This window comes from Hydra vulgaris, chromosome 01 (genome assembly GCF_038396675.1).
Source record: "Hydra vulgaris chromosome 01, alternate assembly HydraT2T_AEP".
Taxonomy (NCBI): Eukaryota; Metazoa; Cnidaria; class Hydrozoa; order Anthoathecata; family Hydridae; genus Hydra; species Hydra vulgaris.
The window spans coordinates 55691602-55718904 of record NC_088920.1 but is presented as its reverse complement, the minus strand read 5'-3'; the positions used below and the strand labels follow the sequence as shown (position 1 = coordinate 55718904).

At 28.0% G+C, this 27303-nt stretch overlaps 1 protein-coding gene across 4 annotated transcripts in view; it reads left to right on the top strand.

Annotated features, from left to right (window-relative positions):
• The window catches only part of LOC136075451 (uncharacterized), a 60747-nt gene that overhangs the window by 20348 nt on the left and 13096 nt on the right, over positions 1 to 27303 (top strand). For all 4 annotated transcript variants that reach the window (XM_065788703.1, XM_065788705.1, XM_065788706.1 and 1 more), the window contains 3 exons: positions 10997 to 11332; positions 22228 to 22318; positions 22456 to 22486. In XM_065788703.1, the coding sequence (XP_065644775.1) occupies positions 10997 to 11332; positions 22228 to 22318; positions 22456 to 22486 (458 nt within the window). The remainder of the gene's footprint in view (positions 1 to 10996; positions 11333 to 22227; positions 22319 to 22455; positions 22487 to 27303) is intronic.

The window sequence follows — 27303 nt, the reverse complement described above, 5'->3', positions numbered from 1 at the left end:
AAGGATTATACGCATGGCAAAAATATTTACGGAGATATTTATGACAATATTGTAGAATTTTTTTTTAATCTATTCTTATTTTTAAACATAAGTTCTGTAGTCTCCGATAACTGTCCCTGCCCAATAGCTGTACTGTTTACCTTACTTATGTTATTAAAGTTGTTAGACAATTAGTTTAGCCAACTTTTTTTCTTGTTGGAAAAAAAATTTTACATTAAAATTTTTATTTCTTCATAATAAATTAACGGGGCAAGGGGCAAAAATTATTAAAATAAAACCATTATATAAGAAAAAAGTATAGAGGTACTCGGTGTGGAAGAGACTTGTAATAACCCGTATTATGCGGGTCATAATCCATTTTTCCTTATATTTTTATTTTTACTTTTTTTAAGTTTATATTTCCACATGTTTTTTAAACATTTTATACCCATTGGAACTATTCAAAACAATTTAAACGGGTATTCTAAATACTATTTAGATACGTACTTGAACTGCTGATTAGCGGTTATAGCGAAATAGCGATTTAGTAAACCGCTAACGAACCGTTAAAAATTTTTAAAAGTAAGTTATGTTGTATGTATATAATTTTTTTTCATAATTTTAAAAGGTAGATAATATGTATAGTTTTTCTATATATGAAATAAACAAGACCCATAATTCACTGCCAAGACCCATAATTCACTGGTCTGGACAGCTAGTAACATAATACTGACATTATTATTGACAAATATTGATAACTTACGATTGAAATATTGATTGACAAATAATGTATTAAAATAGAATAGTAATTAAGAATAAATGGTATCAAAAACAGTTTGTAATAAAAAAGTTAAACAGTTATTAAAAAAAAAAGTTTCTGTAATTCTCAATATTCACAAAATTGATATGAACTTGACAGTAGATCCGAAATTTTTACCAGTTCTGGAATATTCTTGAAGATTACTTTGAATTTATTACAAAATGAGAGTTAAGAAAAACATCACTCATGATATTGCAACTTCATGATATTGCTGACAAAAGTTATGACCATGTAAAGTTTAAACCCCCCTCAATTTCAGGGTTCACATATTTTATATGGTCATAATTTTTGAACGCTGAGAGAAAATACTATGAAACTTAAAATTGGTTGATGGGTATAAGTCTAGTTAAGAATAGTACAAAAAATAATTTATCACATTTGTACGAATAGTGCAAAAAATATTTTATCACGCCCTCACTCTTGGGGTGGGGGATAGAAATTTTCGGGCTCTCTCGTTCCCAGCATCCAATCATCATAAGTTTTTGCAAAGCATCACTGTTTGACATAATTATAAACATACAAATGTTTGGAGTTTGCTCCATGTCTGGAAGTTAACTCAAACACCACAAAATGCTAGATTTGTTAGTGCATTAATAACTCATATTTTGATAAATAATTTTTGGAAAACTGATATTTGGCAATAAAAATGGAGACTTGACAATAAAATTAAACGTTTGTTTTGACTTATTTTTATTGAAGTTTACAATTTATAGTTTTCATTATCTAAAAGTTAAAATATTTCGGAGCAGAGTGGGATGTTAAACATGTCAGAGAAAGTCAATACTTCCTTAAAATTGTAAAATGTAATGATCAAAAATGCTGTGGTCATTGTCACAGCTCAATGTTTTTATCTTATTCCAACTGGTTTTCTTCCATCACCGATTTCTTTGTTCCAAGGAGAAGATGGTCTTGAATGCAATAATACAAAGAACAACTTTGCATCTCTCTTTTTAAACTTATCACTTTGCAAAACAATTTTGCCCACGACAGTTACAAAAAAGTATCCCAATGGATTGCCATACGACTACTCATGTCCAAGCATTCCAAATTCCTTACCAAAAAGAATTTGTACCAATTGCAGTTTATATTTTGCAACTATCAAACCAATGAAACAACACAAAACAGTTTGCTCAAGTATTGGATATTCGAATGAGATTCAAAAAATTAGACCTCAACGCCTAGTTGCTCAACGTCTATTTGAACTCATGTGTATCTTTTTAAATTCGGACAAAGAAACAATTGAGTGGTATGATCAAGACGATGTTGATACCTCTGACCTCAACTGGCCTTCAAAAGTTATTGAAGAACATGGAACTCCAATACTTTAAGTTCAAAGTTCGATTTGGGAACAAATTTAGGTTTTAGACAGATATTCATCAATTGTGTTTTTTCATAAAAATAAACTATAATTAGAATATACACTTACAAAAAAAATTTTTTGTCTTTCTCACATCACACATGGAGGGGGGGGGTGAAGGTTCTTCAAAATGTCACATAGGGGAGCGGGTGTTAGAAAAACAACAAAAAAAGTATTATTTGAACAGCCCTATTTCTCCTTAGACGAAATTTTTTTTGTAAATATTACCCTCATCATTTTTGTGTAAATATATCCCCCAACAAGCTTCGCAGCCCCATTCCTTCCTGACAGCAGTTGCGCATGAAACTTCTGTCAGGTGCCAAAGAAACTCCCTAAGATTTTGGCAATAGTGAACTTTTCCCCCATCTACGTGGATTCATATTTTCAAAAAGTTCTCACTTCACCTGATTTATTATGAACCCCCTGTTTACTTTGCACACGTATGTATGTTTTTATGTATGTTTAAACCTTTGCTAAATTTGGGTCATTATCTTTTATATAAAAATATCTATAAATTTAAATTGAATTGAAATTATACCTATATCTCATTCTTGAAATCCGCAATGTGCACTACTAAATGTAAATAAAACAAAATTAATATTCAAAATTAAATTTAAATCGACTTTTATAATCTGAAAATTACTATCCTATGAACACAAATAGTACAGTCAATTAGGGTTTCGGAATAAATTTGAGAAATTTCTATATATTGAGTATAATTTAAATTCAAAATATACGCTGATGCTCTACCTACACAGTTTGAAGGTTCAAAGAATTTGTCTGGATGGTATTTATTTAAAGTACATGAACCATGTCAAGGTTCCTTCCTATTTACGTGTACCATTTTTTTATGCAGTACGATTAAAGGCATAAGACAGAAAAATACACCATCAGTTAGCAAACTGCTTTTTGTTTAATGTTTTTATTCCTTGATTACATATAAAATATAATGTATTACGGCAATGTACAGTGGTGGAATTTGAATTTTTGGGACCCAAAGCTATTTTAAAACAGGAGGCCCAATTCCACATGATTTATCAAAAAATTTATTTTCAGAGTTTCTTGTAACCATAAAATCCTTTTTCTATGGGTTTACATTGCCAGTGCTATAGACCTGGTCCAGGGCTATAGCACTGGCAATTTAATTACATAAGAAAATGTGCAAATGTTTTTTCAAAAGATTTTAAAAAATATACCTACTGAGAACATTACCTCCCATTGATTCATTCAAAACCTATTTAAATTCTGCCAATAATAGTTTATTATGAGACATGGAATTAACGTTAAAAGAACTTGAGGAGGCTTTCTCATCTATAAAAACAAACAAATCGCCGGGTTTTGATGGAATATCCAGCAATATGATAATTTTAAATAAAAAACATATCATCAAACCTCTGTTTCATAATATAAAAACTTCAATAAATGAAGATGTATTTACTGATACATTAAAAGAAACTTGTGTGTACCCAATCTATAAAGGCAATGGTAGTTCCGATATCTTTAATTATAGACCTATATCCGTATTATCCGTTTTTGCCGAAATATTTGAACGCTTTATGTATAATAAAATTTATGTCCATTCCAAAAAAAATAATTTCTTTTACTCTAAACAGTTTGGGTTTTAAAAGAATATTTCAACGGAGCATGCCATTATTGAATTAGTTGACCCAATAACTAACGATTATAAAAAAAATAAGTTTACGCTAGGAATTTTTATAGATCTGTCAAAAGCATTTGACACAGTAGGCCAGTCTATACTCTTAGAGAAATAAAATAGACCACTCTATACTCTTAGAGAAATTTTTGTTTTTTACACCATAATAATAAATTATTATGGTGTAACAAACAAATTATTTTCTTGGATAAAAAGCCAAAACAATATGTAATAAATCTGGGTTCTGGTACATTAAATATTCTGTGTGGTGTACCACAAGATTTAATTCTCGGACCTCTCCTTTTTTTAATACATATAAACGACTTTTGTAATGTATCTTCTAATTTAAATTCAATTATGTATGCTGATAACACTAATTTGTTATGTCCAATAGTGATATTAATCAGCTATATGGAAAAATATTTAAAATTACTGGAAAGAAATATCAGTTTTAAGGTAAATGCTAAAGTTTCTAAAATTAAAAGGCAATTATTAGTTTTTGACAAAGTATATATGTATACAAATATTCCTAAATAAATCTTACCTTAGAAGTTCTTCATTTGACACTTTAAGTTTTATATTGTTTTTATTTGTAATTCTAAAACTAAAATTATCATAAAAGTATTTTCGAAAAAAAAAAAAATTATTTTACAATAGGGTGTAAAAAATCTAGAAAAACACTTTGCATGGCCACATGCATTTAAGTATTAATTGAAATATAATGAGGTAAATGTTTATTAAGGAAGAGATTAACTGCTCTAATCTTGTAAGACAGTTTAATATAATTTGGTGTGAAGTTAAAATGCTACAAAATAGCAGGTTGATTTTCACAGAGTTAGTTAAGGAGAATGGTGTCAATCCAAAGCCGTAGCTTGGATTATTAAAATCGACCCTATTAAAATCGATGAAGTCGAATTTTATGATGAAATTCTTTAAAAGCAATTATTTTACAGCCCTTAAATATAGCAGGTCAGCAAAAAGGAGAAAATTATAAATTACCAGTTTGTGCAATTATTGCTAAAGCAGGGGCGGACCTAGAGTACGGCATATTTGGCGGCCGTCTGAGAAGAAACATTATATTATTAAGATGTAATAATTTACTTTACATTTCAAAATTCTATCAAGCATTTTTTTATAGTCACGGTTATGGAGATACCGACACGTAACTTAACTACGACTAACTATGATTAAGCAAAATGACTTTTTCATGCATTAGGCAAAATAATTTTTGCCTAATTTAATTTCGGTACTAGGTTTGGATTTAAATGACTCTAACTAAGGAAAGCTGAACAATGCCTAGAGTATTATGGAACTAAGTTGTTAATCCACCTAGTCTGATCAGGATCTAGGTATAAAAAATCTAGAAATTAATTGTGCAACTTAAAAAAATTGATAAACAAGCTGATAGAAGCTATGAACCGTTTATATTGCTGGCCTTTTATGCCATTATGCAATAAAGCAACAAGTTATCTTTAGTGAAGGTTATTTGTTGCTTTGTCTGCTGCTTTATGAATTTGAAAAAAGTGAACAATAAATACTTTCCTCTTTTTGTCATTTTATAAAGATATTAACCATAAGCGAGACTAGGTTTTTTCAAACCGAGACGAGACCGAGACGAGAAGTTAGTACTTCGTGAGACCGAGAACAAGACGAGACGAGAAAATTAACAATTTTTGAAAACAAATTTATTAAAATCCAACTAAAATAAAAAAAGTGTAAACATGGTTTTGACAAATAGACACATATGACATTTGTCAAATGTAAACAACTTTTTCAAACATTAATTCACAATTTTTTTGCCAAACTTTTCCAACAAGACAATATTTTCTCTGATTAAGATGATTTGTTCTACTTTTTCTGGGTGTAAGTTGTGTCTGGATGATCGGACGACATTTCCAACTGAGCTAAAAACTCTCTCTGATTTAGTTGAACTTGCTGGAATAGCTAAAATTTTTCTAGCTAATGAAGAGATTTCTGGCAATGTATTTGAATGCAATTTCCACCAATCAAGAATCGGAAAGTCTTTTTTGGCATCAGGAAGATATTCATACTGACACATTTCGCTCAAAATAGGATTCAGTTCGGATGTTGGCTCTTGTGTTTCAAGTCTGACGTTTAACTTGTGCTTCAGTTTTGAATTAGGAGACAAATCTGCTGAAAGGACTCTGGCAACAGGTTGGCACTCAACATTATCCTTAACCTGTGAGGCTAACCATTCTTTTGTTGTTTGAAATTTTTTGAAGAGCTTCAAAAGTAGTCCCTTTAAAGCAGGATTTAAGTAGTTTGCTGCAGCACTCAATAAGTTTCCAGTGTGACAAAGAGGAAATCTTTTTTCAATGCAGCTTTTCAAGTTTTTTGCATACAAGACACCGCAGCCATTTCTTTCATTCGTCTCAATAATTGATCAATTTTGTCATGGATTAAATAAATAGAATCGGCGACAGTGTTAATTGCTGGAATAGACTCAGCCGACCACGTTTCTGTAGCTTTTATAAGTGGTGCCAAAATTGCTCCCTCGATTGATTTCCACTGTGGTGCACTGATGGTCTTTCAAGAAAAAATATCTACATTTGCACATATGCTGATAATTGCACTCTTTAGATGTAGGACAGAAGCCATGCAATCCAGTTCACTATTCCATCTTGTGTCAACAGATTGGCATAACTGTCTAAAATTGATTCCTTGAGCGTCTGATTATGATTCAAGCAACTTAGCTGCAACTGTTACTGGTGAGTTAAAGAAGCCAAATCTTTGCATGTTGGCAACGCATCATCTATTCCAGAGTCAAACTGTTTTTGAATGGAATTGTCTTAATTTGTTTCAAGCATTTCGACCATAGTTCGTTGTTTCTTCTTAGGAGGAGGAAAAAGACAGTCGTCAGTTTTTTCAGAATACTCAACGTAATCTTGGCTGTGTTTTTTTTCGAGGTGACGATGAAGTCCGCTTGTGTTTCCATCTTTTGTTTTCAAAGACTTTTTGCACGCCTTGCATTCAGCACCGTCACTTGTTTTTTGAAAATATACCCAGATTTTGTTTTTTCTTGGTGCCATTTTTGATCGTTCAAATAAGGCAAGAATATTTATTTTCAATATGAACAATGTGTCAGGTTGAATTTCACTGGTAAACTAATAAAATTAAGTCGAAAGTGCACCATTTTATACAAAAAGTTTTGTATTTAAAATCTAATTAAAAATATTTAAAATCTAATTATAATTTTTTAATTAGATTTAAAAAAAAAATCTAATTAAAAAATCTAATTAAAAATCTAATTAAAAATCTAATTAAAAATTTAATTTGTTTTTGTCAAAAACAAATTAAATTTTTAATTAGATTTATTAAAATCAAGGAGCCGAAATATTAATTAATTAAAAAAACAAATTATTAAGCATTTTGTAAATTATAATAATTTTTAGTTTGGAAAATAATATGATATTTAAGTCTCATTCAACTTCTCGCGAGAATTTTCTATTTCTCGTTTCTCACGAGAAGTCCTATTTCTCACGAGAAACAAAAACGAGACGAGATCTTGCTCATGGGTAATTATAATATTATAATACTATAACATAATATGTCTAATATTATTGTCTAATATTTATAATATATTTTTTTTGCTCAGTCCAATCATAATATTTGTTATATAATAATATTATTACTTTTTTAAAAAGCTTTATAACTTATAATAATATAGTATATTGCTTTTTTATGTATTTAAAATATATCATATATTAGTAGATTACTAATATATGATATATTTTAAACACATTAAAAAGCAATATATTATATTATTATTTGTTATAAAGCTTTTTACAAATGTAATAATATGATTGGACTGAGCAAAAGACATGTGTTATTTATTTTATATATAATACATGTTATTTTTATATTGAAACTTCATAAATGTAATATTAGAACTTATATCACAAAATAATTGCATAGAAAAACTTTTTAATAGTAATTGTTATTATTGGCTTATAAAAACAAATATTTAATATCCTTCATTACCCCGCTCCTCCTCCTTCTTCCCAAACAGAAGTCGGAAAAACAAAACTTAGATAAAAGTGAGGGTAAATATAGGGTATCTGCTAGTTAAATTAGTTCTTGAAATTTGGCATGTGCATAGAAAACATATAAACTTAAAAAAAAGAATAAGATAGAAAAAAAAAAAAAGATAATATCTTCAACATTTACTAAGTACAAGAAGTACAACACACTTTTTGATATCAATAAATAACACTATAACTTTCTTCAATATAATAAAAAATACTCTTTAAAAAAGTTCAACTATTCTACTTTTAAAAAAACTTCTAAGTTAATATAAAATTCTAAAAAAATATTTTATATATATATATATATATATATATATATATATATATATATATATATATATATATATATATATATAAATGTATATAAATGTGTATATATATATATATATGTAAATTATGTTAGTGTATTTTAGTTAGATAAGTGTTTTTTACTAATATGTATATATATATATATATATATATATATATATATATATATATATATATATATATATATATATATATATATATATATATATATATATATATATATATATATATATATATATATATATATGTAAATATATATACATATATATACTTATTTATATACACTGCAGTGCTTATAATTAGATACATGCAAAATTAGATGCATGCATTAATTTAAATATTACTTTCATATATCCAGTATATATATTTATATTTCAATGTAAACTATAATTATTATAATATACATTTAAATATAATTATGTATACAAATTATATGTATAATAATTATACATTTGAATATTAAAACATTGACATTAAAAAAATTAATTTACATGAAATATAAAATACATTAAAAACCACTTGTGCCTTTGTTTTTTCTTATCGATAGAAACCGTTTTTCTTTTCGCTGATTTAAACTTTGAATCCATTATATTATATAAATGCAAAATTAAATAATACCACTTAGATTTCAGTTTTGAAAAGAAACACTTAACTTGAAAAACACGTGGGTAAATATACAATAGTTCGTTCGGCTGGACCAGAATCGACCCGTTTTGGACGTCTAAATAGGTCTGTTTTAGACTTGGACGAACGGACGAACTTTTGACGTCCTATGGCCGTCTAAATAGGTCCGTTTTAGACGTGGACGAACGGACGAACTTAGTACGTCCTATGGACGTCTAAATAGGTCCGTGTTAGACGTGGACGAATTGCGAACTTAATACGTCCTGTGCCCGCTGGGAACATGCTACTATTAACACCTTTATTAAAAAAAACAATTCCAATGAGAAAAATAAAATGGTTAAATAATTGCGATGAGTAAACAAAGTTAAAACTTTATTCTGACATGTTTTCAGTAAAGACTGTCGCTTGTTTGTGAAGAAACTAGTTTTATATTTTTAAACCAATTCACTAATTGTTAGCGATTTGATATTTTATGTTGGTATATCAAATCCTCCCTAGTTCTGCGATTTTTTAAAGTTGTTAAATTTTGTTTCCGTAGTCTATCTTTATATAAAAGGTTTTTGAGATTTCGAATGAGTTTTGTGGCTCTTTTTTGAACCTTTTCAAGTTCTACTGTATCATTGATTGAAGTTGGGTTCCAAGCTGATACTGAATATTCAAGATGAGGTCTCACTAGTGTAAAATATAATGACTTAACTATGTCCGAATTTAAATTAGTAAATGTTCCTTTTTAATCAAACCCAGTGATCTTTGCGCTTTAGTTACTGCTGATTTTACTTGCTCATGACATTTTAGATCAGCTGATATAAATATATCTCTTTCAAATTTTCAAATTTGAAAGAGATATATCAAAGTTTGAAAGCTTTCCTTTAAATTTTAATTCTTTAATTTCTTAATTTCTATCTTTGTCGTTAATAGTATACTTGTATGGTATACTTTTAGTACAAATGTGAATAAATTTACATTTTTCTTTATTGAGTTTAGTTACCTAGATATTACACCAGTTTATTACTTTATTAATGTCAGTTTGAAGTTGATTTGCTGCTTTTAAAACGATTTCATAATTATCAAAAGTGATTTTGCTGTCATCAGTAAACGATTGGCATTCAGAAGTTAACAGTTGGGTAAAATGTTTATCTATGTAATAAAAAAAAGTGGACCCAGTACAGAGCCTTGTAACACTCTACTAAATCTTTCACACTAATTAGATATGATTTCATCTATAGTTACCATTTGTTTTCTACTGATTAAAATGTGTTTGATCCAAGCTCTCAACTTCCCTTGAATGCTATAGGCTGCTAATTTTTAATTAATTGTTTATACGGGACATTATAAAATCCATGTATAATACGTTAACTTCCTTACCATCATAAGCAGCGCTTGTAATGATGTGCAATGATTCTACTATGTTTGTGGCATGATTTTATTTCACAAATTCATACTGTTCTTTAGAAATCAAATCATATTTGTTCATTTGATTTTGTGAATTAATCTTTATAAAAGTTTACAGAGAACTGATGTCAGAGACACGGGGCTATAATTTGAAGGGATATTTGTTTTGCCTTTTTTAAATATAGGTGTTATATTAGCAGTTTTGCACATAGCAGGTAATGAAGATTTTAATTAATCAGGTATTTATTAGATTTGTTTAAAATGGAAAAGCTTTTGATTAATATTGAAAAAATCAATTAGACATTTAAATTTTGATATGCTTTATCATTTTTGTTAACAATACTTGAATAGAAAAATTAAAAATTCAAACTTTTTTTATTTCATCAGTTTTTTGTATTTAAACATATTTCTTGCTGTAATCATTAAAGTCAAGTTTTTGTAAAAAACTATTTTATTAAGGTCTTGATATGATCAACCTTCTAAACATTCTTTTTATAATATTATTTGTAATAAGTTTCGTTATTAAATATTTCCCTTTTTTTTTTTTTTATTACAATTATCTTCATTTATATATTGTAATACAGTTCATCATGCAGAAAAGATTTAAAAAAAAAAAAAGAAAAAAAAATAGGAAATTTATTACCTTTTTGATAAAAAATTATCAAGATTTTTATATCAGAATGAATTTTATGAAGATATTTTTTAACTAGTTAGGATTAATACTATTATTTTTTATATTATTATTTTATATTTTTTATTTATATAATTTTTTTTGCTATTTTTATTTTAATTGTTGTACTACTTTCACTGAATAGTTACGCCAGGATTTGTAAGTCTTTCATCGCCAGTGGTGCAGTTAGATAACTTTTTCATTTACTTGAAGTGGAATTCCATTCCTTCTGAAACATGTCCTGTTACGTATAACATAGAATTTTTAAACAAAACCAATCAGATAGTCAATCAATTTTATGGGATTATTACAACATCATTTTCAACAACTAACGAAGCTAAGGCAACTATTTTTAGATTATATGCTGTTTGCAATGGTATACCAGGGCCTGCACTCAATCTAACCATACCTCCTCCACAATCAACTACCACTACTACGACAACAACAGCAGTTAAAACAACTATTCTATGTTCTAAGCCAGGTTAAATTTTTAGTCTAATTGTTAACGTTTTCTAATTTATTTTGTGACAATTAAACATTAAATTCTTATTTCTATCATATGGTAATAAATTAGAAGAGTCACGAGAGTCAGGAGTCATGAAACACTAATACACCGTATTGTTGATAATCAAGTATTGTTAGTAATAGGCTATTATTAGCTCTTGCTTGTTAAACATACAAATCTGTTAATAAATTATTTTAAAATGCTGTTGTTTTTTAATGATTATATCATTAACATTATTAAAAAAAAATATTTATACATAATACTCTTTTTTTGTAAGGTTAGGTTAATTACAAAATATTTAGACTAATAACCTTAAAAAATCATGCTTTATTTGATATTTTCAAACAATGTTGGAGAACTATGTTATTTATGATGTTTAGGAGGACTGATGTTTTATATCATGATTTTTTTTGATGTTTTATATCATGATTATGATATAACTGATGTTTTATACCATGATTAGGCCTCTTTGTATTAAAATAACGATTATTAGCACTTTATTTTGTTAAGTTTTTTTTTAATTTTTCTCTATTTTAATAGTGACATGTTCCATTTCAACATAAGAAAGTTAAGATTTAATAACTGAATAATAATTGGTTTCGTTTTAGTGAAAAAATTTAAAAGAAAATGTTTGACACTTTTTAACAAAGTTTAATAAAAACTTAAATAAAAATTGTTTATAATATAAAATTATAAGTAATGCTATAAATATAATAACTATAAAATAATTAATACTGTTTAACAACAATTTCAATTTTAATTATATGTTTTATATAACTTTTCAAAATAGTAATACCTAGAAAACATATAAACATCGGGCCGACAATCAACAGTTACACAAAGATGTTGTTTTACATATTTTTGATAGGCGACTGCTCATCGGCAGGATGTAAACAAAGACGTCAAAACCTTTCGCATTCTATCAAATAATGACGGCGATTTTTCATATATATGATAAGCGGCTTCTTATCGCCAGTATGTAAACCAAGACATTTGTACGTTTTGTTTACATTCCGCTAATGAGCAGCCATCTATCAAAATTACATTTATATATATATATATATATATATATATATATATATATATATATATATATATATATATATATATATATATATATATATATATATGTATATATATATATATGTATATGTATATAGTTGGAATTGAGTTAATATTTCCAGTAAGATCTCAATTCAGCGTGTTAAATAATTAGTAGAACAAATAATATTGAGAAAACTAAATAATTATTAATATATATTGCAACTAAATAACTAAAAGTTTTACGCAACAGCGATCATCAGATGTAACAACAACAAAAAAGTATCGACAAAAATTAGGAGTGTCCGAATTGATGACATTAAAGTTTTTTATTAGAAATTTATTTTCATGGCGGTATTTGACGCAAGCTCGGTTCGTTTGTTGAGCAAATTTAATGGTAATATAATAAAGTGGTATTTTTCTGTCAAGCATAAATTGCAAAATTTACCACCCGGTTTGAATGGTTCCGCTTGATCGAGAATATTCTATTTTAATATAGGTTCTATAGCTTTATTTTTGCATTCCAACACAAGTTTTGATAGTACAGTGGAGTTGGCCTTACTCTCATAAACAAAAGAGTTTTTATGTTTATACTACCTGTCTTTGAAGGTTTTCTCAGCAATCCCAATTCCCTCTTCTTCTTTGTGAGTTTTTACATTGCCAATATAAATATGACTTTTTGTAATGCATTTTCCGTTGAGTGGTCATAAGGTGGTTTGTCGACAATTACATAATTCCTTGGCATTTTTATGAGAATTAGATAATATTTTTTTATTATGAGAAGTAATAATAATCTTGATATTTGAAAGGCAGTTATAACTAACCTTTAAGTTGTTTCGATAAAAAAGTTTGAAATTTGTAGCCTTTAGGGAAACATTTATCAATTGTACTCAAAAAAGTTTTGGCTACGTTTGTTCTGACGTTGAGCGAATAAGGTAGGTTAAACCAGATTATGTCGCTCTTTAGAGATTTTGTATTATATTTCAGGATATTTGGTATGAAATTGACCTTATCTTTGAATCCGCAAGAATTGAGGGCTTTTTTTTTTTCTTTATTTTTTGCGATTGAGGACCACTAATATTAGCCTCGGTATCTTATACACTATTGCCAAAGAATATGGTTTTAATGCTACCGGTCTATATAGAGATAACAGACTTTGCTACTTCTACAATATCAGTGGTCCTCAATCGGAAAAAATAAAGAAAAGTCTAATAAAAATTTTTAAATACAATTTTAACATCACTATCAGACCAAACTTAAAAACCGCAAATTTTCTAGATATCCCATTTAACACGCTGAGAACTATTTTAAACCTTATAGAAAACCAGGAGTTAATCCTTTATATAATAACATTAATTTCAATCATCCACCAAGCATTATTAAATTGATACCAAAAATGATCTCTAATCACATCAGTAATATTTTCGAGCAAAGAAGCTTTGATAGAGCCGCACCATTTTATAATAACGCTCTCAATTCTTGTGGATTCAAAGATAAGATCAATTTCAAACCAAATATCCTGAAATATAATACAAAATCTCGAAAAAGAAACATAATCCGGTTTAACCCACCCTATTCGATCAACGTCAGAACAAACGTAGCCAAAACTTTTATGAGTACAATTGATAAATACCCCAAAGGCTACAAATTTCAAACTTTTTAATCGAAAAAACATAAAGGTTAGTTATAGCTGCCTTCCAAACATCAAGAGTATTATTACTTCTCATAATGAAAGGATATTATTCAATTCTCATAAAAATGCCATTCATTTATGCAATTGTTGACAAATATATTATGCCTACTAACCTACTAAATGGAATATTTTTTACAAAAAGTCTTATTTATATTGGCAACGTAAAAACTCACCAAGAAGAAGAAGGATATTGTTACATTCGGCTTACAGAGAAAGCCTTCAAAGACAGGTGGTATAAACCTAAAAACTCTTTTGTTTATGAAAGTAAGGCCAACTCCACTGAACTTTCAAAATTTTTGTGCGAATGCTAAAATAAAGCTATAAAACCTATATTAAAATGGAAAATTCTCAATCAAGCGGAGCTATTCAAACCTGGTGGTAAATTTTGCAATTTATGCTTGGCAGAAAAATACCACTTTACTACATCAACATTAAATTTGCTCAACAAATGAACCGAGCTTGTGTCAAAATGTCGCCATGAAAATAAATTTCTAATAAAAAACTTTAATGTCATCAAGACGGACACTCCTAAGCGCTTTTTGTATATAATTTTTGTCGTTATTTTTTTGTTGTTGTTAGATCTGATGATCGGAATCTGATGATTGCGTGAAACTTTTAGTTATTTAATTGCAATATATATTAATAATTATTTAGTTTTCACTATATATATATATAAATATATATATATATATATATATATATATATATATATATATATATATATATATATATATATATATATATATGTATGTATATATATATATATATATATATATATATATGTATATATATACATATATATATATATATATATACATATATATATATATATATATATATATATTTATATATATATATATATATATATATATATATATATATATATATATATATATATATATATATATATATATATATATATATACATATATATCGAAAACAAATTTCATAAAAGTAAAAAGTTTTAAATCAATTTTATTGTTTAAAAAAATACACAACAGATAATATTAGCCATATTTTGTTGCATAAAAACTATAAACCGTGGTTTTTGAAACTTTTTAGTCTTTGAACCAAAGCATTGAACAAAATCTTTACAATAGGCCGAGCAATAGCGCAATCAAACGAAATAATCCGAGTTTGATTTTTTAACGGAAATTTGGAAGCGAGTTGCATGAGATATTAAATAACATATCTTTAATGCAATGTGCTTCTAAAAATTGTGTCACTTTATACTTATAACTACGACAGAAAGAATAAAAAATACGTCTCCGTTTATTGTTTACCTATTGACAAAGATGAAGGGTTGCGATGGAAAACTGCAATTCTATGAGATATTATCCCTGCTTCAAAATATACTGTGGTATGCTCTTAACCAGGTCCTAATAAACTTTTTTAATTCACAACCCCATTTTTAATTAGAAGTTCTTTAGCAACCCAAGCTAAACATAAATTAGAAATATTAAATGTTTTGCGATTTTTTATTGATTAGGTAACAGTATACATACATATGAAAAAATATACACTTACACAAGTTTAATATTTTGCATTAAAATCTTTTAACCCCATAATTTGTAAACGATATTATTTAAGGTTGTGACTCATAGTTTAATAAACTTTGCTCTAAACATTGGCCTAAAATTGTTAGTTTGAAAATGGTTAATGGTAAGAAGTGACCATATTTACCTCTAAAAATATTTTATAACATTAATTTTAGTCGAATTCCAGTTGCACCGGCAAAACCACGTAAAACAATACGAACAAGTTTATTATTAAGAAACATTCAAGAGGATAAAATTAATAGTTTTAATAATGCTGATAACTTAGAATTCAGTGACATTATAATAAACGTTGAAACTGAACAATTTGCAGTGTAATGATGAAATTATTTTACCATCAAAAGATTTTATTCAAGGAACTGGAGTGCCACTGTCAGGAACATTGTAGTTCTTATCTTTAGTTTTTATAATAATATAAATAATGCAGGCATGATGGTACATTTTAGTTTTTATGATAATATATTCTACTTAATGGCATGAAAAACATTGCTTTTCATGTCATTAAGTAGAATGTCATTGAAAGTCTTTATTTCATGAAAATATATCCAAATAATAATAATATTAACATCGCAATTATCGTTATTACAGTATTACTATTATTATACTTTCATAAATTAAAGACTTTTTATTTCATTATACTTTATGTTGTAACAATCCAGAGTTGTTAGTCCAGACCTTGGCCTTAGCCTTGGCCTTGCCTTAAGGTCAAAAATAAAGGCCTTGGTCTTGGCCTTGAAACTGCTAGCCTTGGTCTTAAACGTTTCGGATTGGCCTTAATTATTTTACCCTTAGCCTTCCACCATTTCTTTAAGAATTCAAAATTTTCTTTCGTGTAAATTTTACTAAATTTGATTTTTAAACAAGAGTTGTTTTTGTTTACTTGAAAGCTTTAGAACATAAATTTGTGCTTTATGTCACATATTTAATTGTCGTTTGTAACTTGCCGCTTTAAAGCAGTAATCAATGACAAAGTTGGTTAATAGGAATTTATACGTCTATATGTTAAGTCACATGATAAAACCTAACGTTTTTATTAGTTAAAACATTTCAAAATTTAAAAAAAAGATTTAAGCACATGATTTTTTCTTAAAATTTAAAACAGAATTTTAAAGTTTTTTTTGAATAAGAATAGTTTTTATTATATTTAAATTATAATATTATTATTATAAAGTGTTTTTTTTATTCATTTATATTGCTTTTATTCAACTTATTTAAATCTGTTTACAAAAAGTTGTTAACAATATGTATTTAATAGTTTTTTTTTAAATGAATTCATTTATAAAATTAATTTTTGAACCAATAAGCAATAGTTTAATTTGATAGTTCGGTCACAAGAACAGCACCAGAAACCAATTTGGCATTTACTAAAAAAAGTGTTACATCTCAGAATAAAAAGCTTGTTACCAAAATACAAATTTTTTTTAGCGAATAATCAAAAAAATTATGTTTTACAAGCAAGAACGAATCAGTCATTAAAGTTTAATCAAAATGTTTTTTTTCTTAAAAAAGTGCACACAATTAAACAATATTCAAAAATTAGAAATATATATTATACAAACATTTTTGTGTTCCTGCAAAGTTAGCTCCTATCGAGCGTATTATTTGTCAGAGTGGATTGATAATGTGCCCTCATAGAGCTTGTATGTCTAATTCGTTGCTCAAAACTTTTATCTTTCCTAAATGTAATGAAAACTTATAGGCTATATAGTGATAGTTAATGCTTTTAAGATATATTAATGCTAACAATAAATAACAACATATCTTTAATTAAAAAATCTTAACATTAGTTGTTAGCATTAAGCACAAAAAAACATAAAATTAAAAAAATAAAAAACTTATTTCTTTATTTTTATGTATTTTTGTTTTTGGCTTTCATATAACTTTTATCTAATTTTGTAATATGTAGTTTTATTTTCAACAGCATTTGCTACCTACAGTTTTATTAATAATTGGCCTTAATGTAAGGCCAAAATATATCTTGAAAATGTTTTTGTAGGTCTTGGCCTTGAAACTCTTATACTTGGCCTTGACCTTGAAACTATTGACCAAGGCCTTGGTCTTAAAATTCTTGGTCTTGCCCTTGTCCTTGGCCTTAAAACTTTTGGCCTTGGTCTTGGCTTTAGCTTTGTAACATGTGGCTTTGCTTTCGACGGCTAACTGAAGTAGAGAGTAAGATTTTTGACATACTGAATGACTTAAAAGACTCTATGAGAACAAGACAAATGGGGTGTGTTAATATTGCTGGATACATTGTTAATAAAACCAAAATGAGTAGTGTCGAAGATACTTTTATTTATTATAAAATTTATAACAGTTATTCAAAAAAACCAAATAGTTGAGGTTTAGAACATTTTGATAATAATAACATTTTACTTAAGGAATAAGATTTTTCTGTTATGGTTTGTCAAAATCAGTATCTGAACATTTTATTTCGATTATTCAAGTTTAATTTTATGTTCTTCCAAACATAAACATTTGTTCCAGAATCTTATCTAATATACTTTTAAATAACTATACAAAACTGGCTACTCTGTGTTCTAAAAAAGAACCTTCACATAATTGTTTTAAAGCTGCAATCAATATAAAGGAATAAAATTTATTTTTTTAATTGAGAAGAAAAATGATACAGTCGACTCTCGATATCTCGAACACTAAGGGGACCGGAAAAAAAGTTCGAGATATTGAGAGTTCGAGATATTGAGAGTTCGAGATATTGAGAGTTTGAGAAATCAAGAAAAGGGTTAAAAATAAATAAAATTACTTTCATTAAAATAAGTTATTTTTCTGACAAAAATCATTAACAACAAAAACTACAACTTTTGGAAAAAATCTGTTATCTGATATTGCTTTAAATTATCCATCTTTTCCATCTTCATTAAATCCTCAAGTTTTAGTGCTAGGGAATGTATTTCATTTCCGTATTTTGAGCTCTATAGCGAAGCATTTTGAATTCTTTCAAAAGCAATTTCTAATTGAATATCAGATGGGCGTGGCGGGGCTTCGACGTCAATAGCTTCGTCAACACTATCTTCAACTTCATTATCGTCGTTTTCAAAATTAAGGTCTAAAATCTGAGCAATGATTTCAGCATCAGTAGCAAGTGGACCAGTGGTTACTACATCGCAATCTAAACCAATGTAAGATTCCGCTGAGAGATCTTCTTGGACGGCACGAGGATCTAACTCTCGCAAACGGTTAAGTTCTTCTGTCAAAAATTTAAAAGAATGATCATCATCAGCTTCTTCAATACTCTTGTTTGTTTTGCTGATACCAGCTTTTTTAAAGCAGTTGATGACAGTCTCCTTCGACACAGCATTCCACGAAGAAACAAGATCTTTCATTGCTTGAAGTATAGAAATTTTTGGCATGGGTTCGTTATTATCGACAGCCTTGATACACAAACGCACAATTTTGTGACGATAATGAGCTTTAAGACTTCGTATTACGCCTTGATCCATGGGCTGAAGGACAGATATGGTGTTAGGAGGGGGGGGGGGGGAAATATTAGGTTGATGTTGCTTATCCCTTCAATGTGTGGGTGGGCGGAACAGTTATCCACCAGGAGTGCTACTTTCCTGTCTTGAGCACGAAAAAATGAGTCAAGTTTCATTACCCATTCTGTAAAAAGGTCTCCGGTCATCCAACTTTTTAGCTGATTTTTATATGTGCAAGGAAATTGTTTAATGTGCTTAAAACACCGTGGGTTTTTATATTTTCCAATAACAAACATAGGTAATTTTTCTCCCGTTGCACTCCCTGCTGCTAAGCCTGTTAGTCTGACTTTACTATTTTTTCCCCCAAAACATTTTTCTCGTGATAAATGGTATGTTTTGTTTGGTAGGCACTGGTAAAATAGTCCAAACTCATCGGCATTAATAATGTTTTCAAGCTTGTAATTCAAAAGCAATGTTGGAAGTGTAGTTTCATTCCACGAAGCAGTCATATTATTCGTCACGGCGGCACTTTCGCCTGAGATTGTTTTAATGCTGATGCCGTTCCTAAAAATAGGAACAGAATAATTGAATTTTAATTACACGTTTAAAAAACTAAATAAATTAAATATAAACAGATACATGTTACTTGTTTATATTAAAATTGAACAAGATTTGACAAAATTTAACTGACCTTTCTTTCCAATTATGAAACCAACAATCCGATGCTTTAAAATCTAACTCTCCTAATGCTTCTGCGAATTTTAGTGCCTCTTCTTTTAGTATGGTACCATCAATTGGTACTTGTTGACTTCTTTTTGCAACGAATCACGTGTATATGGCCTTGTCTACATTTTTGAAATTACCACTACGAAGTTTCTTCCGTTTAGATTTTAAGCCATTTTTTTCCAGTGAGGTTAATAACTTGGTTTTATTTTTAATCCAGGTTGATAATGTGTTCTTTGGGACTCCATACTTTTTCGCAACCTCTTTGTTAGACATCCCAGTCTCTAGGTCTTTTAATGCCTTGCATTTTTCTATTATAGATTTGTTCGTGAGTTTTCGTTTAACGAGCGGCATGTTGCTGCGTTTGACAAAAAGAATAAATTATATATTAAAGGAAAACTTTTCAGAAATTCGATTCTTAAAAAAATCGAATTTAAAAATCGAATTAAAAATTTTTTTTTTTGAAAATTGGAATTTAAAAAAATTAAATTTTATTAAAACATTTTTGAAAAAAAAATGTTGAAAAGTTCGAGATAACGAGAGAAAATTGCCCTGTGAACCGAAAATATTGTTCGAGATACCAAAAAGTTCGAGATAATAAGGTTCGAGATATCGAGAGGATTTTAGCCTAAACTAGTACTTTATGTCCATGGGACCGCTAAAAAAGTTCGAGATACTCAAAAGTTCGAGATATCAAGTATTCGAGATATCGAGAGTCGACTGTATATAGTTATTTTGTGTTTTTTATTTTCGGAAAAGTGTTTTTAATTAGCCTCTTGATTTTTTGTTCGGTTGTGCGATTGCAAAGCCTATTGTCAAGATACCCTTGCTTTAAACTGGTTTCTATTAGATTACCGGTTTGCATCAGATTATTAAATCAGCTCTCATCAGTTTAAAATTCATTTTTTAATTTACTTTCATATTAAAATGCTTTTTAAAAGTAACAGATAACATAAATTGAATTTTTTAACTTTCATTTTTAATAATTAGATGCTATTTAAAAGCTTGATTTATTTTAGCAAAAATGAAGTTAATTATTAATAACTAACAACTTGACAACAGTTAGTTAGCTCAATAACAATAAAAACCAGCAGCCGTATTCACATCTCTTTGTTAAACTCTGCGAAAAGCTATTGGCTGGTTAAAAGTAAAACGGCAGTTTTTAACGCTAGTGCCCTGACATTAAAAACTGCCGTTTTACTTAAATGAAGAAATTTGAATACGGGCTCAGATGTCTAAAATACTTCAGATAAAAGTTATCAAACCTAGTTTAGAAAACCTTAATTAAGATTTGTAACTATTACAATACTATTTCAATTCTACAATTACTAATTGAAATTTCAAAGACTAACCAATTTAATTTCAGATACTAGCAATGTGTACTGACCCAGCTAACACAAAACGTTCAAGTACGTTCGACAAACGTTGCAAACGTTCGAGCACGTTCTATGAACGTTTATAGAACGTTCTTGAAAATTCACAACGTTCTTTGAACGTTTTTTGTTAGCTGGGGAGGTATTTTGTATACTTAAGTATTTGAAATGCGTCAGTAACTTATTACTTTTAAGATTCGCATTTAAAATTTAATTTAAATTTAAATTTATACTAAAATTGAATAAATTATTTAATTAAACACAGGCGAATCGATGTGAAAAAGTCCTGGGGATGCAACTCTAATTCTCATATTATGATGATTTTTACAACACTCAACAGTTTTTATTAGTTATGAACAACCCCAAAATTTAATCACCTAATTCCAAATAATTTCAAAGATATAACTATATTTGCTTTGCCTTAAACCTACAAAAATTTGTCATTTAAAAAAATGGTATCGGTATTTGTTTTTATTCAGTGTGCAATGAAAAGCTAAATATACGTAGATTTAAATATTAATTAAATATATAAAATAAACATAACACCAGATATTTTGGCAGTTATTGCAATTTTACTGGGGCGAGCTTAATTACAAAAATGCTGATGTAACTCAATTTTTTTTTTAGATGTCATCCTATATAGTTTATTTAGAGTTGTTACGAAGAATTGGAGAAGGGTCTAAAAATACATATAAATATATAGCTGTTCCTGTTTGTGTTATTTTTGTTCTATTACGTTGTTTTTTTTCTTTCTTTATTACTTTTTTTATTAGAATACGTTTTAAAGCTTAAAGTGTTTATATATATGTTATAAACTTGATTTTCATGTTTATAAAATTTAATTAAAACATACTTTAACAAGTTAGTTTTAGAAACTCCATTTACAAAAATATTATCACCTGTTTTTGCACTTTATACTTATTTTATTTAAATTGTTTTGTTTTTACTATTGTAAATATTTAAAAAGCACCTATAACAAATGAATGTAGATTAAAATTCTTTTTTTTAAAAACTTGATATTTTAATGTAAAATATTTTATTTTAAATGCAGCAAATGTCTTAACAATAGTTGGATTAGCTGTCGGAGTTGCTACAATTTTTGATGGATTGTTAGTTGCAAGTTATTTTTTGGGTTATTACAGGTATTAAATTTTTATCTTACAAGAAAAGATTAAATTTGAAATCAATTTAATATTTGTTTATTTGAAATTAAGAACTAAAAAAATGTTTTCAATTTTTTTGTTTGTTTGTTTATAATCAAGTTTTATATACTTTCAAGGCATAAGATGCTGTCAAACAAAGTAAAAAAGGTAAGCTAACTAAATTATTAAATTTTTTACCTTTGCTTGCATTTTGATAATTCAATTCGGAAATAGGATTTTTTTTAGTATTAAAAACTATATTGTAAAACAATAACAAAATTAAGAAAGTAAAAAAGTAAATGAATAGGAAAAACAGTAAAAATATTGTATATCATATATATATTTTACCTTTTAACAATTGCATTTAATAATTGTTAAATTCAATAAAAGTTGTTGTAAAAACATTTGGAGCACTTGCTTCAGAATCAAGTAGCCCAACCAATGGCGGATCCAGCATTTTTTGGTCTTTGAGATAGCTAACTTCCAGACATGGAGCAAACTCCAAACATTATATGTTTATACTTATGTCAAATAAGGATGCTTTGCAAAAAATTGCGATGATTGGAGCTTAGGAACAAAAAAGCCCCAAAAATTTAGCCCTACCTGCCCCAAACGTGAGAGCAACAAGTTGATGAGATATTTTTTGTATTATTTTCAACTAGACTTATATTCATCGATAAATTTTAAATACCATAGTAAAATATTTTAGCGTTCAAAAATTATGACAATATAAAATTTGCAACCCCCTCAAATTGAGGGGGGTTTAAACTTTATATGGTTATAATTTTTGAACGCTAAAATATTTTACAATGATATTTAAAATTTATCGATGAATATAAGTCTAGTTGAAAATAATACAAAAAATATTTCATCAACTTGTTGCTCTCACGTTTGGGGCAGGTAGGGCTAAATTTTTGGGACTTTTTTGTTCCTAAGCTCCAATGATCGCAATTTTTTGCAAAGCATCCTTATTTGACATAAGTGTAAACATATAAATGTTTGGAGTTTGCTCCATGTCTGGAAGTTAGCTATCTCAAAGACCAAAAAATGCTGGATCCGCCACTGAGTCCAACGTAAGATGTTAGCTTTGGTCATAATTGCGACATTAATGAGAAAGGAGACATTAACATCAAAGTTAAGCGCTCTTTTGTGGTTTTCTCTGACAAGGCCGTGAAGATTTTTCTGACTTTAATAACCAAAAACAAAATAAAATTAAAAATTCTTTATCAAACTATACAAAAGTAAATTTGATCGTATAATAAAAGTTAAACCATTTATATTTGTTGATAAACTTTAGTTATCAACAAATATAGTTCATTCAGAGTTTTAATCTAAAATGATTGTCTTTGACACAAAATCATTTAAATCAAAATCTATATCAGCTTTGAGACAGCTTTATTCTAAATTCGGTGCTTTGCCTTTAAACTTAAAACTTTAACTAGTAATGTATTCCTCTTTTATATTTTCTTATCGTTCTGATAGAATTAATCATAAAATCTTATCTAAAATTATTCTTAAACTCAGATCATATTCTATTTTTTTATGTAAAGTTTTTTCATTTATATTGAAAGTATAACCTCTAGGTATTTTAAGTATGTATTTATGTAAAATAATAGCAGGATAGTAAACAATTGTTTAAAAAGTAAAATAAGCAGATAAACTGATGACAAGACATTTTGGCGAAATTTTGGATGACAGCACGTTGAATAGACACTGTAATAGACTTAAGCTAGCAATGGGCCTCCAAAACATCAGAAAATATCTTTATTCCATTTGTTTCTATATTTGCTACACGCTCAAAATTATTTACAGCTCAACAGATTTTACAGATTTAATGACATTTTATGATTCCCATAGAACCCTAGTAAAATTTTTATCCCTTAACCATGCAAGACCAATTATTGACGCTTTTACTGGTTTGTAATTGCATTTATATTTGGTTACAAAATGCGTCATTGTTTATTATGCTGATAACTAAATTTCAACTTTTTCACCTTTTTTCAAAAAAGAGAATGCACTGTGTAAATACTTGTTCTACAAGTATTTACACAGTCTGTAAGAGTATTTCATGCTACATATTACATATTTAAAAAAATTAGACTTATTAAGTACAAGTATATGAAGTTTTTCAATACTCTAAATATTAATTATCTTTAACTATTATATACTAACAAGCATATGTAAGAAATTATAGTTTTATTTGTTTAACTTTTGTTTTATATTTTCATATTTACATAAATTTGTGTTAGAGTTAATTTATATATACTATATTTTTATCAACTTTAATTAAGTTTATTTAATTATTTATTTATTTGAACTTAACTAGATCTTTTTGATAAATGTCTTTAAAACCTGTTTTTGATTTTATCAAACAAACAACATAGTGTTTTGTCTCCGATCCTCAGGATGTAATTTTTGAATATTATTAGACTTATATAAAAGTCACATGTTTTTCTACAAATCCAATATTCCTTTTAGCACAATCTTCTGTGACACTGAGATAATTGATAAGAATTACAATTTTCTTGCAAAAGACTTTCAATAGTAAATCTTCTGTATTCTGACAAGTTTTTAACAATATTTTTGTATGATTTACTAAACCCAAAGCAACAAAAGTAAATTAGTTTTCACTGGTAAAAGGTCAGTAAAATTGGCTTCACATAAGTTAGTATTTTTATCTACTAAATAGAAAATGATTTTTCTTTAATAATTTTAATAATGTTAAAAATCTCGTGCTTCAAAAGTTCTTTTCAAAGTATTGAAAGTTACCAGGAAAGAGATTTTAGGCTTTTTATGATTTTTTTTTTTTAATTTTTATATTAATATTTCATTACTTTTTATGATTATTGAATGAGTTGAACTCATTAATACTGATTATTCACCAAGACTACACTTTACAACACACCCTGATGCATAAAATAAAGCAATCATCATACTCTAAAAATTAGAACTTGCTGGTCTTGATTTAAATAGGAAAACATCCATTAAGTATGTACGCAGTAAAAACACTGACTTAGGACCCACTTTTCTCTTGCTACGCACCTGTATGGTTACAACAACAAAATATATTTAAAAATAAATTATACAAAATATATATAAAGGTAAAAAATGGATTTTGACTGATATATGACTTACCTCATTGTAATCAACCGTATTTAAGAATGTGCCAAATATCTAATATTTACTTGTAAAAAAAACTTCTGAAAAAGGGACTCAAAGAGGTAATTGGAGTTATGATATTATTCAATACTAACTACACAAGTACCACTATTTATGACGATAAAAATACTTAATATTTACATACTCAATTTTTATGCTATGTTTACTTGTGGAAAAATAATTTAACTTTACCCATCTTTAAAGACCTTTTTTCTCTAAACCCAGTTAATAAATATAGCAAAATCCAAACTAACAGTTTCAACGGAATATTCACATTTAGTTTTACCGTGGCAAATCAGTGGTTGGGGGAGCTAACAGTGGTTTGCATCAGAATTGTTTGCTCCAATTGCAATTGTATATAAGCGATTGGACTTGTCTATGCACAGTATCTGTCCAATAATGCTCACAAAACTTTGACATTGTTAGGTCAACCATCCCATGATGTGTTTGTGAATGTGCTCATTAAATAACTAGCTAGGTAAATGGATCCCTGCAGGGTAAAAACATTGGGTATTTGCTTTGTATTCAACCCAGACAAATTAATAACCCATTATAGTTTTTGTGCAACCGCAATCACTCTGAACTTTCTTTATATTTATTGTGTTTTTCAAATTCGCGTTGAACAGTTTTGTTTATATTCTGCAAGGCATAATTACGTTCAATCACTGATAACACACCACAACATTTCTTTTTGCTTCTAAGATATTAATAATTCTTAAGATCTAAAGAATTTTGTCTTAAGTTTGTCTAAGTAGTTAGACTTCCGAATTTTGTCAGGTGATGTGTTTTAGTCAGGATAAATTCGTTCATTACTTTTTCCATTTGTGTTTGGTTTATACTGGGTAACCACTCACTCATTTTTGCAACCTGTGAGAAACCGCTAAACCATAAGTTTGGAAGTTTTCCATTTTTAACTGCTTCAAATGTTAGCTGGTATTTGATTGGTAGGGAAGTGACACCAAATAATCTAATCACGTTTAATGATTTCTTTAACGCCATTTGACAAAAAAAAGTTACCATCTACGATTGTCATTAACTGTCCAATGTAGTGCCACAGAAATATTCAGCCAACCATGTATCTTTATAACTGGACATCCTAGTTACTTCGAGTGCCAATTTAACATTTGTAAGAGTATTAGCTACCATGTGTCCTGCAATCAATTCAAGTCGGATAATAGGCAACTGTTGTTTAGAAATGCGTGATTAGGCCATAAGTAGTTCTTGAGTGATTTTGTTACCTTAATATACTACTAAGTATATTGCACTGCAGCAGCAGAAAACTCTAGATCACAAATTTGTCAATATTTTAGTTTTGCTGTTAGTGTTATTGTGGAAATTAAACCGAGTGGATCAAAAACTTTAGCCAAACTTCCTAAAATTGATCATTTGGTTGTAGTATCCGTTTGGGTAGTCAGTTCACTAGCAAAGTGTCCTATAACAAACCAAGAACTTTTGCTTAACAATGATTACTTTTATTGACAGTAACTTCATGGCAATTATCACTGATCTATTGGTTTTATTACAGTAAGGTTGGAATGCCATTTGTGAAGTTGGAATCAACTAATTGTTCACAGATTCAAGATCAGATCCTCTAGTAATCATTTTATCAACATATATGCTTTTGCTGATTACCTGAACTTCATTCTTTTGATGCGGGTGTTGTTTTTTTTCCGTCAATAACTGTTATTTACATCCCAAGAATAAATGGGATAGATTTACTGCCAATGGAATTCAAGTGAATCTTAGAGTTATCACTTTTTTACCTTTTAAGTCTGCTATCCATTAGAATTGGAAAACGCCGTGATCTTTGGTAGCAAACCTTACTT